Source organism: Prionailurus bengalensis, chromosome A3, assembly GCF_016509475.1.
Source record: "Prionailurus bengalensis isolate Pbe53 chromosome A3, Fcat_Pben_1.1_paternal_pri, whole genome shotgun sequence".
Classification (NCBI taxonomy): domain Eukaryota; kingdom Metazoa; phylum Chordata; class Mammalia; order Carnivora; family Felidae; genus Prionailurus; species Prionailurus bengalensis.
This window is the reverse complement of record NC_057354.1, coordinates 680,872-694,916: the sequence shown is the minus strand read 5'-3', so window position 1 is coordinate 694,916 and position 14,045 is coordinate 680,872. Positions and strand designations below refer to the sequence as shown.

General features: G+C 57.9%; 1 protein-coding gene across 21 annotated transcripts in view; it reads left to right on the top strand.

Annotated features, from left to right (window-relative positions):
• The window catches only part of RTEL1 (regulator of telomere elongation helicase 1), a 32,797-nt gene that overhangs the window by 4,759 nt on the left and 13,993 nt on the right, over positions 1 to 14,045 (top strand). For all 21 annotated transcript variants that reach the window (XM_043553412.1, XM_043553405.1, XM_043553425.1 and 18 more), the window contains exons 7-12: positions 3,191 to 3,266; positions 4,118 to 4,202; positions 4,752 to 4,817; positions 5,868 to 6,021; positions 13,616 to 13,654; positions 13,722 to 13,800. In XM_043553412.1, the coding sequence (XP_043409347.1) occupies positions 3,191 to 3,266; positions 4,118 to 4,202; positions 4,752 to 4,817; positions 5,868 to 6,021; positions 13,616 to 13,654; positions 13,722 to 13,800 (499 nt within the window). The remainder of the gene's footprint in view (positions 1 to 3,190; positions 3,267 to 4,117; positions 4,203 to 4,751; positions 4,818 to 5,867; positions 6,022 to 13,615; positions 13,655 to 13,721; positions 13,801 to 14,045) is intronic.

The window sequence follows — 14,045 nt, the reverse complement described above, 5'->3', positions numbered from 1 at the left end:
GTTAGGGCTGTGGTGTTGGGGTCGCTCTGACGGCATCGTTTCCCCATTACCTTGTTTACCTGTGGCTCACAGCCCTCCGCCTTCAGTTCTGCTTTTGCGTGGGCACCGCAGACAGGCTCGTGGGGCCTGATGGCGTGCTCTCTGTTTTACCATGTTGTGGCCGCCCTGACTTCCCTCCCCATATTCCAGGCAAAGAGGGTGGCGTGCAGGTACCCTGTTCCCGTGCCACAACCTTTGACGGCTCCTCATGGAACTGTCCCCGCCACCTTCCCACAGCTGTTTGTGGGCCAGCTCTCCACTCCCCAGCCCTCACCTGCACTTCTTCTCACCTGCACTGTCTACACTCGCACCGTCGACACCCGCGGTGTCCTTGCCCACACCATCCCCCCCTGCACCGTCCACACCTGCACCGTCCCCCCTGCACCGTCCCCCCCGCACCGTCCACACCTGCACCGTTCCCCCCTGCACTGTCCCCCCCTGCACCGTCCCCACCTGCACCATCCACACCTGCACTGTCCACACCTGCACCGTTCCCCCTGCACCGTCCACACCTGCACTGTGTCCCCCTGCACCATCCCCCCCACACTGTCCACACCTGCACCGTCCTCCCCCCCCACCATCCCCACCTGCACCGTCCACACCTGCACCGTCCTCCCCCCCAGCGTCCCCACCTGTACCATCTCGCCCTGCACTGTCCCCCCCTGCACCGCTCCCCTGCACCATCCAGACCTGCACCATCCCCACCTGCACCGTCTCCCCCTGCACCGTCTCCCCCTGTACCGTCCCCCCGCTGCACCGTCCCCCCCTGCACCATCCCCCCCGCACCATCCCCCCCTGCACCATCCCCCCTGCACCGTCCCCCCCGCGCCGTCCACACCTGCACCGTTCCCCCCTGCACTGTCCCCCCCCCTGCACCGTCCCCACCTGCACCGTCCACACCTGCACTGTCCACACCTGCACCGTTCCCCCTGCACCGTCCACACCTGCACCCACCCCCCCCACCATCCCCACCTTCACTGTCTCCCCCTGCACCGTCCCCACCTGCACCATCCACACCTGCACCGTTCCCCCTGCACCGTCCCCCCCTGCACCATCCCCCCCGCACCATCCCCACCTGCACCGTCCACACCTGCACCGTTTCCCCCTGCACTGTCCCCCCCCCCCTGCACCGTCCACACCTGCACCGTCCACACCTGCACCATTCCCCCTGCCCCGTCCACACCTGCACCCTCCCCCCCCACCATCCCCACCTTCACTGTCTCCCCCTGCACCGTCCCCCCCGCACCGTCCACACCTGCACTGTGTCCCCCTGCACCATCCCCCCCACACTGTCCACACCTGCACCGTCCTCCCCCCCACCATCCACACCTGCACCGTCCTCCCCCCCAGCGTTCCCACCTGCACCATCTCGCCCTGCACTGTCCCCCCCTGCACCGCCCCCCTGCACCATCCAGACCTGCACCATCCCCACCTGCACCGTCTCCCCCTGCACCGTCTCCCCCTGCACCATCCCCCCCTGCACCATCCCCCCCGCACCGTCCCCACCTGTACCGTCCCCACCTGCACCGTGCCCCCCCACCGTCCCCCCCTGCACCGTCCCCCCCGCACCATCCACACCTGCACTGTCCCCCCCTGCACCATCCCACCTGCAGTATCCCTTACCTTGTCTGGTGGGTGCTGGAGCAGGGGTGGGTCAGGAGTCCAGAGGTGGGTGGTGGGAGCTGAGGGGCACTTTCAGCCCAAAGCGGAGTCGGTGCTGGAGCTGGCGTGTGCTGGTCCTCTGGGCTGCAGACCACCCCCCTCCGGTCTCCCCGCCCCGCACGGCAGAGTGTGGGTGCCGCCCCATCTGCCCTGCTGGCTCCAGCCTCCATCGGTCTTCCCCTGATCCCCAGCCTCCGCGTTTTGCTCTGGTTCTTGCCGCACGCCCTGTCCGAGGTCCGTGTCTCAGCCTCCTCTGCCCTGCTGTGGGACGTGAGGGGGCATCGCCAGAAGCTGCCCAGCGCTGGGGAGAGTGAGCAGAGACTGCAGGAGGGGTCTGAGAGGAGGGGAGGCACGTGCAGGAGGAAGAGAGGTGCAGAGCCGGAGTGCTGCCTGGCCTGCATCTGGGGAAGCAGGCGAAGGGTCCTGCTGGCCGCCCGCAGCATCTGCGTGCCGGGGTCCGCGCTGGCTGGGACCCCTTCACAACCCACACTCCTGCCCCAGGAAGGTGTCCGGGCTCCGGCTGGCCTGCCACAGAGCCTGTGGTTGGCTGCTCTGTTGCTGTGGCGGTGCCAGCTTGCAGCTTCTCTCCCTGCTGTCCCTGGGGCCATTTCGGGGTCGGGTCACTGTGTTCCGGCTTCTGCAGTGGACTGGGCCTGGTACCTGCCACAGTGGGGCCGGGAGCCAGGAGCCCAGTTCCACAGGAGGCTGCCCTGGGGCCCTCGGGTGTTTTTTAGAGAAGAGCCCTGGTCCCGCCAGCCTGGGAGAGGGCTCCCGAGTGGCCGGGTTAAAGCAGCTCCCCAGAGGGTTCCTGGGGCCCTGGGAAGGTCCTGTGCCCCTTCTGGAGCACCTTTCTGCCCTGGGCCACCTGGCTGTCCAGCCAGCAGGGTGGATAGCCAGCAGGGTGTGGTGCTTATGGGCTGCTATCCCGAGGGAGGGGCCCTGGGTCTGTCAGGTGGGTTCTGCCTCGGGGCACCCCATCCTTCCCGTCTGCCCTGCCTCTGCTCTGTGCTCCCTGCACTGTTGACATTTGGGGGTGGGGGCGGGGAGAGAAAGCAACTTGGTGCCAGACTGAAGCCTACTAGTAAGACAGATGCTCCCAGGGCACGGCCTCGAGAGTGTCTGGGATGGTGGTGACGGGCTGTGGGGCTGTGCACCCCCTCCAGCCCCGTAACCCCCAAGTTCCCAGGGATCCCCTCTCCTATTTATCAGTCTCAGGCCAGCAGCCACCTTCTGAGGTACAGGGCAGGGCTCCCTAAGGATCGCTTAAGGTCTGGGGTCCTTCCCAGGTGACCCTCAGGGTCACAGGGCAGGAGTTCTCTCTGGGGAGTCCCTGGTGGGGGGGTGCCCCGTCTTGCCCTGAGGGAGAGTCTTGGGGTGGCCGTGGCCACTGCTCACTATGTGGGAGCCATGCTGTTCTGGGCGTCCCTCTGGGGTCTGCGGGGACTCAGTGGGCCCGAGGACACGTCCTTACTCCTGCCTCTTTCCCCAGAGAAGAGCCTGGAGCAGGAGCTGACTACCTCCGTCCTGGACATTGAAGACCTGGTCAAAAGTGGGAACAAGCACAAGTAAGACCCTTCCCAGCCAGGCAGCAGCCACCGCGTCCTCCGGGCGGGTTCTGGCAGGACACCATGAGCCGTGGTCCTCGTTGCCTCGACTGGTCCTAAAGCTAACAGTTGCTCAGTGTGAAAAACGGAAGCGTCTCTGAGGAACACAGGCAGGGAAGCCGTCACCGCTGTGCTGACGGGCAGCTCTGGCCTCCTGGAGGACGCACTGTGGCTTCCAGCAGCCGGTGGGCAGCGCACCTGCCCTCCCCACTTGGCCCGTTCCCACAGACATGCCTGCCTCTCTGCTGTGTGTATCAGCCTCTCACGGCTTCGGGGCTCCAAGTTGTGCTAAGATGGGGTTCAGCGTTTTCTTTCTGACTGCCTCAGCTCTGTACCCAGGAATAGCATTGGGGTTTTTGTTTACGTAGAAATTTATTTTTTTTGCTTAAAATTTTTTTTTAACGCACATTCACTTATTTTTGAGAGGGCGTAAGCAGGGGAGGGACAGAGGGCGAGAGACACAGAATCCAAAGCAGGCTCCAGGCTCTGAGCTGTCAGCACAGAGCCCGATGCGGGGCTTGAACCCACGAACCACAAGATCGTAACTTGAGCCAAAGTCGGACGCTTAACCGACTGAGCCACCCAGGCGCCCCTGTTTATGTGGAATTTTCAATCGGTGACCCAGCCGAAGTCCCTGGTCAGAGACTCAGGTGTGAGTTGTGGGCCCTCCCACCGTCCCCAGGTCCGGCTCCTGTCTGGGCCCCGGGCAGCACAAGGGCTCCTTCCTCACGCCTGCCCCGCAGCAGGAGCCCCTCCGGGGACCTGGTCCCCCCTCTGTGGTGCTCACGGCGCCACCTCCCTGCTCCCCACAGGCTGTGCCCGTACTACCTGTCTCGGAACCTGAAGCAGCAGGCTGACATCATCTTCATGCCCTACAACTACTTGCTGGACGCCAAGGTGAGCCGTCTGCTTGCGTGGCTGCCGAGTGCTGACGTCAGCGGGTGTCCCTGGCCTCACAGGGGCCGGTGGGGCCTTTGCTCGTTCAGTTCCTGAGACTAGACCCTTCCTCGGGGCAGCAGGCGGGTGTGGCTGCAGTAGCCGCGGTGCTCGCGTCTGTCAAAACCCATCCACGCACTTAAACCGGGCACTTTGTTTATGGAAACGTCAGCTGCGGTGGAGACGCAGAAGTTGTAGTCCTAGACCCCAGCCACGTCACCCCGCCCCACCCCGAGGGAACGCTAGGCTGAGCCCCGCTTTGCTCCTCCTCCGTTCCTCGGCTGTGTGGCGAGCGCGGTGTGGGGTCGCGTACCTGCTCCCTCGTGCCGTGTGTGTCGCCAGAAGGGCCACCTGAAGTCCAGCTCAGCGGCGGGTGGGTGGAGTGGAGGGGATTGCCCGCGGCTCCGGCGGTGCGGTGGTGACGCTTGGGGAGGAGGGGGAGGGCCAGCCCACCCCTGCCTGCCTCGTGCTTCTTGGCTCCAGCCCTGCGTCCTTCCCCTCTTGGTGCAGAGCCGCCGGGCGCACAGCATTGACCTGAAGGGGACGGTTGTGATTTTCGACGAAGCTCACAATGTGGTGAGTAGCTGGGTGGCCGTCGGCCACGCCTCTCCTTTGCCGCCTTCCTGCGGAGAGCAGTGCAGACCTTTCCGAGCCCCAGGCGAGGCACGCCGTCCGGCCCCGTGGCCCACTTCCACCTGGAATCCCCCCCAGTACCCCCCTCCCGTCTGTTTTGTTCTCTTTGTCTCTCGGTGGACGCCTGGCCTGATGCTCCCCGTTGGTGGCCATAACCAGACTCGGCTCAAAGAGGCCACCTCCTGGCCCCTCTCTCTCACCTGCACCCTGCCTCACACGTTCCTGTGACCCCCGCTCAGGGCCTGTGTTTCCAGGAATGGCTGGCCTTGGCCAGGGCACTGGAGGAAGGCTGCTTGGGTGCTCTGGAGCCTTGCGTCCTGGGACAGTGGTGGCCACCCTCAAGCTTCCGCTTGGTTCCAGGCATTGTTATGGGGGACGATAGGTCCAGTGGGCCAGATAGAATTTTTGAGGAAAACCAGGAATCTATATTTTAAAAAAAAACTTTTTTTAATGTTTATTTATTTCTGAGACAGAGCATGAGTTGGGGAGAGGCAGAGACAGAGGGAGACACAGACTCTGAAGCAGGCTCCAGGCTCCAAGCTGTTAGCACAGAGCCCGACATGGGGTTAGAACCCACGAACCGTGAGATCATGACCTGAGCTGAAGTCGGTCGTTCAACCGACTGAGCCACCCAGGCGCCCCTCTCTATTTTTTTTTTTAAGTTTATTTTGTTTTAGTAATCTCTACACCAAATTTGGGGCTTGAACTCACAATCCTCAGATCAGGAGTCGCATGCTCTTCTGACTAAGCCAGCCAGGTGCCCCCAGAAATCTATATTCTAATGGGAAATTTTCTGCTGACGAAGTTTTAGACACTCGTGTGGTTGGATGGCCATCTTTGGACCAGTTTGTGACCTGGCCTTAGAGACCGTGGAGGGGGGACTTTGGCGGGGGGGGGGGGGGCTCTGCTTCCTGTACCCTCACCCGCACCTTGGCTTCCTGGACCCCCGAGTCCCTGCCCCGTTTGGCTGTAACGTGTATGCTGGTCTCTCAGGAAAAGATGTGTGAGGAGTCGGCATCCTTCGACCTGACCCCCCATGACATGGCTTCTGGACTGGACGCCATAGACCAGGTCTTGGAGGAGCAGACCAAGGTGGCACAGCAGGGCGAGTTCCACTTGGACTTCAGTGCGGACTCTGCCGCCTCAGGTGAGTTTGCAGGTGGGAGACGAGAGACGAGACAGGCTGCCCGGTGGTCTCCGGTCCCAGCGCCTTCTTCAGTCGTTTGGGGACAAGGTGAACTTCTTTTTTCTTCAACGTTTTACATTTGAGAGCGAAAGAGAGGGGGAGCAGGAGCAGGGGAGGGGCAGAGAGACAGAGATGAATCGGAAGCAGGCTCCAGGCTCCAAGCTGTCAGCACAGAGCCTGATGTGGGGCTTGAACCTGTGAGCAGTGAGATCCTGACCTGAGCCAAAGTCGGAGGCTTAACTGACTGAGCCCCCAGGCGCCCCAAGATGAATTATGTTAGGAGGGTCTTGGGGCTTCACGGAGCAGGGAGTGGGTGCCCGCTGACCGTTCCATCATTCTCTGAAGACCTTTCCACAGTTTCCCAGCGGTGGAGACTCCACTGTATAAAAATGAAACTTACACGTGTTAACTGTGAAGTACGTCATTTATCAAAGACCCGCTAGCGTTACTCGTATGTGGCTTACTCTCCTCACAGTCCCCTCCCGGTGTTTTCCTGAACACGAGGGTAATTGTGCTGGACGTGCACGTGTTTGGTGGCCATGGTTAGTTTGCGTGGATCCGCTCCGCGGCCTCTGTCAGTGGCTGACAAGGTCACAGCAGGACCGCTCTGCCGTAGGCACCTCCCCTGTCTGGTTGCTAGAGGTTTGGGACGTTTGTGCTCTGCACGGTGGCGTCTCCAGAGGCTTTGCTGTGTCGTGCCGTCGGGCTCGGGGTGCCGGCAGGGCCAGCTGGAGCTTCCTCTTTGCGACCGGAGACTGAACAGTCTCCAGAGGGAGCAGAGGCCCCCCCTGCGGACTCCATGCTCCCTTCTTGCCCAGGGCACCTGCGTCTGCCCTCTCGGTCAGGCCTCCGCTGGCTCGCCCACAGCCCCGCACCGATGGACGGAGGGTTCGTAAGCGGCGCTTGTGTGGTTGGCACAGAAGTTCTCAAATGTTTTGGTTTGGACCTTTATGTTCTTAACGCTTTACTGAATTCTGGGCACCTGGGCGGTTCAGTCAGTGAGGTGTCTGACTCACGGTTCATGAGTTTGAGCCCCGCATCGGTCTCTGTGCTGACAGTGCACAGTCTGCTTGGGATTCTCTCTCTCCCTCTCTCTCAGCCCCTCTCTGACTCACGCGCACACTCTCTCCCAAAATAAGTAAATGAAAACTTAAATCTAAAAAAAGTTAAAGTTAAGAAGAAACCTTACTGATTCGTCTTCCCGTGAATTATGTTTATCGATGATTCCTGTATTAGAAATGGAAACTAAACAAACAGAGACTAAACAGGTCACGACGATGTATTTGTTCTTGTGAGTAACGAGCCATTACGCGTTACGTGAGGCTCCAGGGCCGCCGTAACAACACGCCATAAGCCGGGCGACCTGGAACTACAGGACCCCCCTCTCCCCGCCCCCGCCCTGGGGCCCGAGTCTGAGGCCCACACGTTGGCTCCACACTAAGGCTCCTGAGGCGTCTGGGGCGTCTGTCCAGCCTCCAGCCTCTGTTGCGTCTTCACGCGGGTTTCTCTCCCGTGTGTCTGTGTCCAAATGTCCCTCTTCTTGTAAGGACACTGGTCACGGAAGTAGGACCCACTGTCGTGCACAGTGACCTCATCTTAACTTGATCATATCTGCAAACACCCTGTTTCCAGATACGGTCACACTCACAGAGACCACGGGTTAGGAATTGAACAGATCTTTTTTTTTTTTTTTTTTTTTAATTTTTTTTTTTCAACGTTTATTTATTTTTGGGACAGAGAGAGACAGAGCATGAACGGGGGAGGGGCAGAGAGAGGGAGACACAGAATCAGAAACAGGCTCCAGGCTCTGAGCCATCAGCCCAGAGCCAGACGCGGGGCTCGAACTCACGGACCGCGAGATCGTGACCTGGCTGAAGTCGGACGCTTAACCGACTGCGCCACCCAGGCGCCCCGAACAGATCTTTTTATAGAACGTGGTTCAGTCCGTGGCATGTTAACACAAATAATGTTTTGTTTCCCTTCCTTCCTTCCTTCCTTTTCTTTCTTTATCTCTCTCCGCTCCCCTCCCTCTTCTTCCCTTCCTTCCTTCCTTTCTTTTGAGAGAGAGAGAGAGAGAGAGACAGAGAGCATGAGCAGGGGAGGGGCAGAGAGAGAGGGAGACACAGAATCCGAAGCAGGCTCCGAGCTGTCAGCACAGAGCCCGAGGCGGGGCTCGAACCCAGGAACTGTGCGTGAGATCATGACCTGAGCCAAAATTGGACGCTTAACCGACTGAGCCACCCAGGTGCCCCAAGAACGTTTTTCTTAAAAAAAACGACTGTATTTTAAAAATTGAAAGAGTGGCATCTTGTTATGGTTAAGAAGATCTGTTCAATAATCTGGCTTTGTCAAAGGTGGTTGGGCCGTAACTTTCTGCTTTTGCTCTGATGCGGTACCGCCCATCACATGCTGCGTTCATTTCCCGCTGCTGCTGTAGGTAGTGCCGGCAACGCCGGGCAACACAGATGTATCGTCTTCTAGGTCTCCCGAGTCCGTCCAGGCCGGTCCATCCGAGGGGAAAGGCAAACTGTGTGTCATGCTGAGGGGTGGCGTCGTCATGAAGACAGGTGCGGCCCTGCGGGCCCCCCGAGCTGGTCTCGGGCTCCAGGTCCCTGAGCCTCACAGGAGCTTGTCTGCCCCCACGGAGCCCTGCCCGTTTGTACCTGTTTCACATTTTCCCTTCATCAGAACTGCTGAATCAGAGCTGTGTTCAACGCCCGAATGCACGTGTGTTTGAGTGAACAGCTACGTGTTTCTCTGCGAGGACACCTAGAAGTGGATTATCTGGATGGATGGTCTTATGTTTTTCTTAAACCTTGTTATCTTGAGATTTTTATTTTCAAGTCCTGTGTCCTCTCAGAACTCTCCAAAGCGCGGTGACTTTGTCGTAGTGTCTCAGTGTCCGCCATGCGACGTGCCCCCTCAACACGTGGTTTCAGACTGCTCTGCGTCCGCGGAAGTGTCCTGGCCTGCCGTGCTCAGCTCTTGTTATGGGCTCCGGTTTTCTTCTTCTGGGACGCGTTCCGAGCCTCCTCTGCCTCAAGGTCTTTCCTGTGTCTTTCCTGACTTGTAAAAAATTGCCCCCTTTCTCCTGTTTCTCTGAAGTCGCCGTGGCAGGCGTTCACTTTGGTTTTCCTTCCGATTTAGTCTTCGTTTTTAAAATCATCTTTTGTTTTTCTCCTGTTTCTATTTGAGTTCTGTGGACGGATGATCTCTTTGTGCGTCCTTCCCGATACTCTGTATCTCAGCGTTTGTTTCCCAAGAACAAGGACACTCTCGTGTGGCCTTGCTCTGACCGGGGGACCAACATCGATAGTGCACTCTTGTCAAGAATTTGTCCAGCCGTCCTCACTGTAGCCTGAGACACAACCAGAGGAAATGTCGTGGTCTGGGAGCCACGCCGTGGCCGTGTCTCTGTGGCCTGAGAGCTGTGGTCTGGACAGATATCCTCTTCTGTGGCCTAGATACCTGTGAAGAGAAAGGTTAGTTACGTTGGACGCCCTGCACTTGGGACGTGTGAGATGTGCCCTCGTGACTCCGCTCAGGACCGTCCACAAGTGCCGCGCCCTCGGGCTCGTATCACAGACGAGGCTCGGCACGTCTGTGTGTGCGTTGTTGGTGACGCCAACTTTGATCACTCGGTAAGTGACGACTGCCGGATTTTCCTGCTATGAAGTTTCTGCTCTTCCATTTGTAATTTCTAAGTAACCTGTGGCGTCCGTTCGCGATTCGTCTCTGAAGTAACGATTACCGTAATGTTTGCAAAATGACGTGTCTTCTTACCCCCGGATGCCGCTCATTTCCGAATTGGAATTTCCCCGTATGGAAGACTTTGCTCCTCTACACGGCAGGGCAGCGTCCTGCCCGTGCGTGCGGGGTCGCGGGCTCACGCACACGCTCCAGTCTGTCTGAAACCGTGCGTCTCATCCTCGCTTTCTCCCCGTCCACGTCGGTCTTCCCATCCATTTTGTCTTGTTTTTATTTATTTGTTTAAGTAATTTCTACACCCAGTGTGGGGCTCAAACTCAGGACCCTGAGGTCTAGAGTCGCCAGCCGGGAGCCCCGATCCACCCTTTTTATGTATTATTTACTTTTAATTATATTTTTTATTTTTTAAAATTTACATCCAAGTTAGTTAGCATCTAGTGCAACAGTGATTTCAGGAGTAGATTCCTTAGTGCCCCTGACCCATTTAGCCCATCCCCCCTCCCACCCCCCCCCCAGTAACCCTCAGTTTGTTCTCCGTATTTGTGAGTCTCTTCTGTTTTGTCCCCCTCCCTGTTTCTATATTATTTTTGTTTCCCTCCCTTATGTTCATCTGTTTTTTCTCTTAAAGTCCTCATGTGAGTGAAGTCATATATTTTTATCTTTCTCTGACTGATTTCGCTTAGCATAATACCCTCCAGTTCCATCCATGTAGTTGCAAATGGCAAGATTTCATTCTTTTTGATCGCTGACTAATACTCCATTATATATATACATCGCGTCTTCTTTATCCATTCATCCATCGATGGACATTCGGGCTCTTTCCACACTTTGGCTATTGTTGATAGTGCTGCTATAAACATGGGGGCTTTTTTTTTTTTTTTAGAATTTTTTTTTTTAATGTTCATTTATTTTTGAGAGCGAGCGAGTTGGGGAGGGGCTGAGAAAGAGGGGGGACAGAGGAGCCGCTGCAGGCTCCAAGCTGTCAGCACAGAGCCCAATGCGGGGCCCTAATTCACAAACCGTGAGATCATGACCTGAGCTGAAGGCAGACACTTAGCCGACGGAGCCACCCAGGTGCCCCCCCCCCCATCCTTTTTTTGATAGTGGAAAAAGCTGGCTTCTGTTTTTCCCAATAGTCCACTTACTTGTTTTATCCTGGAATACCCAGACGGTTGTTTCTAAACAGCTCACGCATCCGTGATAACGGCAGGCTTCCCCGCCAGAGCCGAACGCTCGCTCGTACCCGTTCTGTCGGCGGCCCAAGTGTGCAGCCCGCATACTGTGCCCTGGTGCTCGGCTGTGCCTGCAGCTCCACTGTCGTTTCATCATCCTCTCCGCTTCCCTTGCTCTCCTTTAGATTTCACTTCTTACGCATTTTTCTCCCTCTGTTGATTTTATCACGCCTTTGCTATTTCTTGAGCATTTGAAATGTTAACGTGGGTCCAGAAGTCATCGTCTACTCGAGAAGTGTCTTGTCAGTCTCTGGTTTATTCTGTTTTGGGCTTTATTTCCCCCACGAAAGCAGCAGATACAAGCGTGTGTTGCTGCCTCCCTCTTCTCCCCTGCACACAGGGCCGTGTGCTCCTTGGAGACGCGTGTTTGCACCTTACTGCTTTCGTTCCTAGCATGCCCGGCCAAGGCCTCCCCTTGCAGAGGCTCCCTCCTCCTCGGCTGCCTGAGTCCCCCTGTGGATGCCCCATGTCCGTCCGTATGGCATCTAGGCTGTTCCCAACACCCCCGGTCACAAACGGCGCCGTGGGGGCAACATGGCACACGCACTTCAGGGTCAGCTCCAGGATCCGGGGCTGCTGTCGACAGGGAAGCATGCTGTTGGGCTGTTGAACCCTGGGCCCCTCATCACTGGTGGCAGGGGACCGTTTGCACTCCCACCGGCAGTGGGCAGAGGTCTGCGTCCCCACAGCCTTGGCCACAGAATGCGACGTTGGGCCTTCTCATCCTGCCGGTCTAATAGACCGGGCCGCGGTGTGCTGTTCGTTTGCTTTCCTTCCGGGAGTGAAATTGAAGGCTTTTTCAGTTGTTTCAGGAATGTGGATTCTGTTCTGGGAAGGGCTGTGCTGTGGGTGTGGAGTGGCTGATATCTTTAGTTTTCACGTGATGTCCTTGTTCTGTCCCAGAAAACCACGTGACACCAGCCCCCCCCCCCCCCCCCCCCCCCCCCCCAGCCAGCTCTTGTCTGTGAGTTTCTCAGACTTTCCTTGAGTTTGAAAAACCTTGACAGTCGGTCGGGAGGAAGGTTGATAAGGCCTTTGGCAGCGTGTGCCCTAATCAGATGCGTCTGATGTTTCTCTCAGGGCCGTGCTGGGGCTCCCGGGCTTGGGAGAGTGCCCTTCTTGTCCCGTCCCGCCAGCTGTGTGTGACTTAGGACCCTCGGCCGGGACCGCCAGGCGAGCCCCTTTGTGTGCGGGGCCTCTTTGCAGCCACTGGTTTCTTCTCCTTTCCACCCCGTCCTCCCTGGAAGGAGGCCGCTCAGCACAGCCCACACCTGGGGCCCGTTCCCCTCGGTGTCCCTCTCTGGGACTGCACACAGGCCCGTGGTCTCAAGTGGTGCCAGCTGGGGAGCCCGGTGGGCTTAGTCAGAAGAGCGTGTGATGCTTCATCTCGGGGTTGTGAGTTTGAGCCCCACATGGGGTGTAGAGATTTTTGTGAATAAATAAAACCTTAGAAAAAAAGACGCCAACTAACAAGCACAAAAAAAGATAAATTGGACATCATTGAAATTAAAAACTTAAAAAAGAATTTTTTTAACCTTATTTTGAGAGAGATGGGGAGGCGCAGGGAGAGGGGGAGAAAGAGAATCCCAAGCAGGCCCCACACTGTCAGCGCAGAGCCCAATGTGGGGCTCGAACTCATGAAGCCATGAGGTCATGACCTGAGCCGAAATCGAAAGTCAGGTGCTTAACCAACTGAGCCCCCCCAGATGCCCCTGGTGATATTGTTTTTATAGGAAAAGCAGAATAGATGCTTCTTTTTTTGTTTTCCTTTATTTTCCCAATTTTCATATTTGGGAGTTTATTCTCGACTGCTTATTGGTCCCTTGTCCCCCTCAGGAGAGTAGGGGTTTTCTGTTTGTTGAAAAAAAATTTTTTTAATGTTTATTTATTCTTAGAGAGAGAGAATGAGCAGGGGAGGGGCAGAGAGAGGGAGACACAGAATCCAGAGCAGGATTCAGGCTCCGAGCTGTCAGAGCAGAGCCGGACGCGGGGCCTGAACTCCTGAACTGCAAGATCGTGACCTGAGCCGAAGTCGGACGCTCAACCGGCTGAGCCCCCCACGCGCCCCTCAGGACAGTAGTTTTAATGTCATCAGTGGGCACTTGTGTTTCAACACGGTCTGCTCTAAGCCTCATCCTCCCTGAACTCAGGGTCCCATCTTTGGCCGTTAGCGTGGCCCCGCCAGGCCTTGAGGGAGACTGGGATATTCCTCACCTGTCCACGCTTTTCCTGTCCCTCATCTGGCTCCAGCCAAGTCTCCAAGCAGTCCTGGTTTCCTCTCGCGGGAGATCTGATCTCGCAAGAGCCACGAGGCGGGCGCTGGGACACTTTGTAGCTGGGTCGTTGTCCTGGGCCTCCAGCGAGCATCCGAGTGTGTGTGTGCTCGCGTGTCCTTAGAGGTGAGACACCGCCAGCTCACACCGCTGCTTCTGGCCCGCGTTCAGGCTGCAAGGGTTCAGAGCCGGGCTGGAAGGGTTCAGAGCCTGTTGGACTGGTCTGTGCGAACCTCCAGACCGCCACGACTTGGGGAAACTGGCAGGAATCCGGCCCGAATCCTGTCTCCAGGATGCGGTGCGTGGCGGTGGAAAGTGACTGTGCGTTTGCCGCTCTCCCAGGGCTGCGCATGGAGTTGGAAGACCTCGCCAAGCTCAAGGGTGAGTGCTGCCCTCCCCCGCTGCAGCGTGGCCGGGCGGGCTGCACCTGACGACCCCTTGCCCACAGTGATCCTGCTTCGCCTGGAGGGGGCCATTGATGCCGTTGAGCTGCCGGGGGACCAGAGTGGTGTCACCAAGCCAGGGAGGTAAAGGACAGTGGGTGTGCCCGGCTCTCCTTACAGTGCCCAGCTGCCCTGGCCCCGGCCTCTCCCGCTCTGGCCCAGCCCTTGGGCGACAGCGCAGCCACCCTTCAGAGTGAGGAGCTTCTGTGCGCATCTTCCCGCCAGCCTCCTCTTCCGGCCGCCCGTAGGCCCGGATGGCTGGCCGGGGTGTGCAGGACTGTGGTCTCAGCAGCCCAGGGCACCTGGCTTTATTTCCTAAAGGCAGGTGA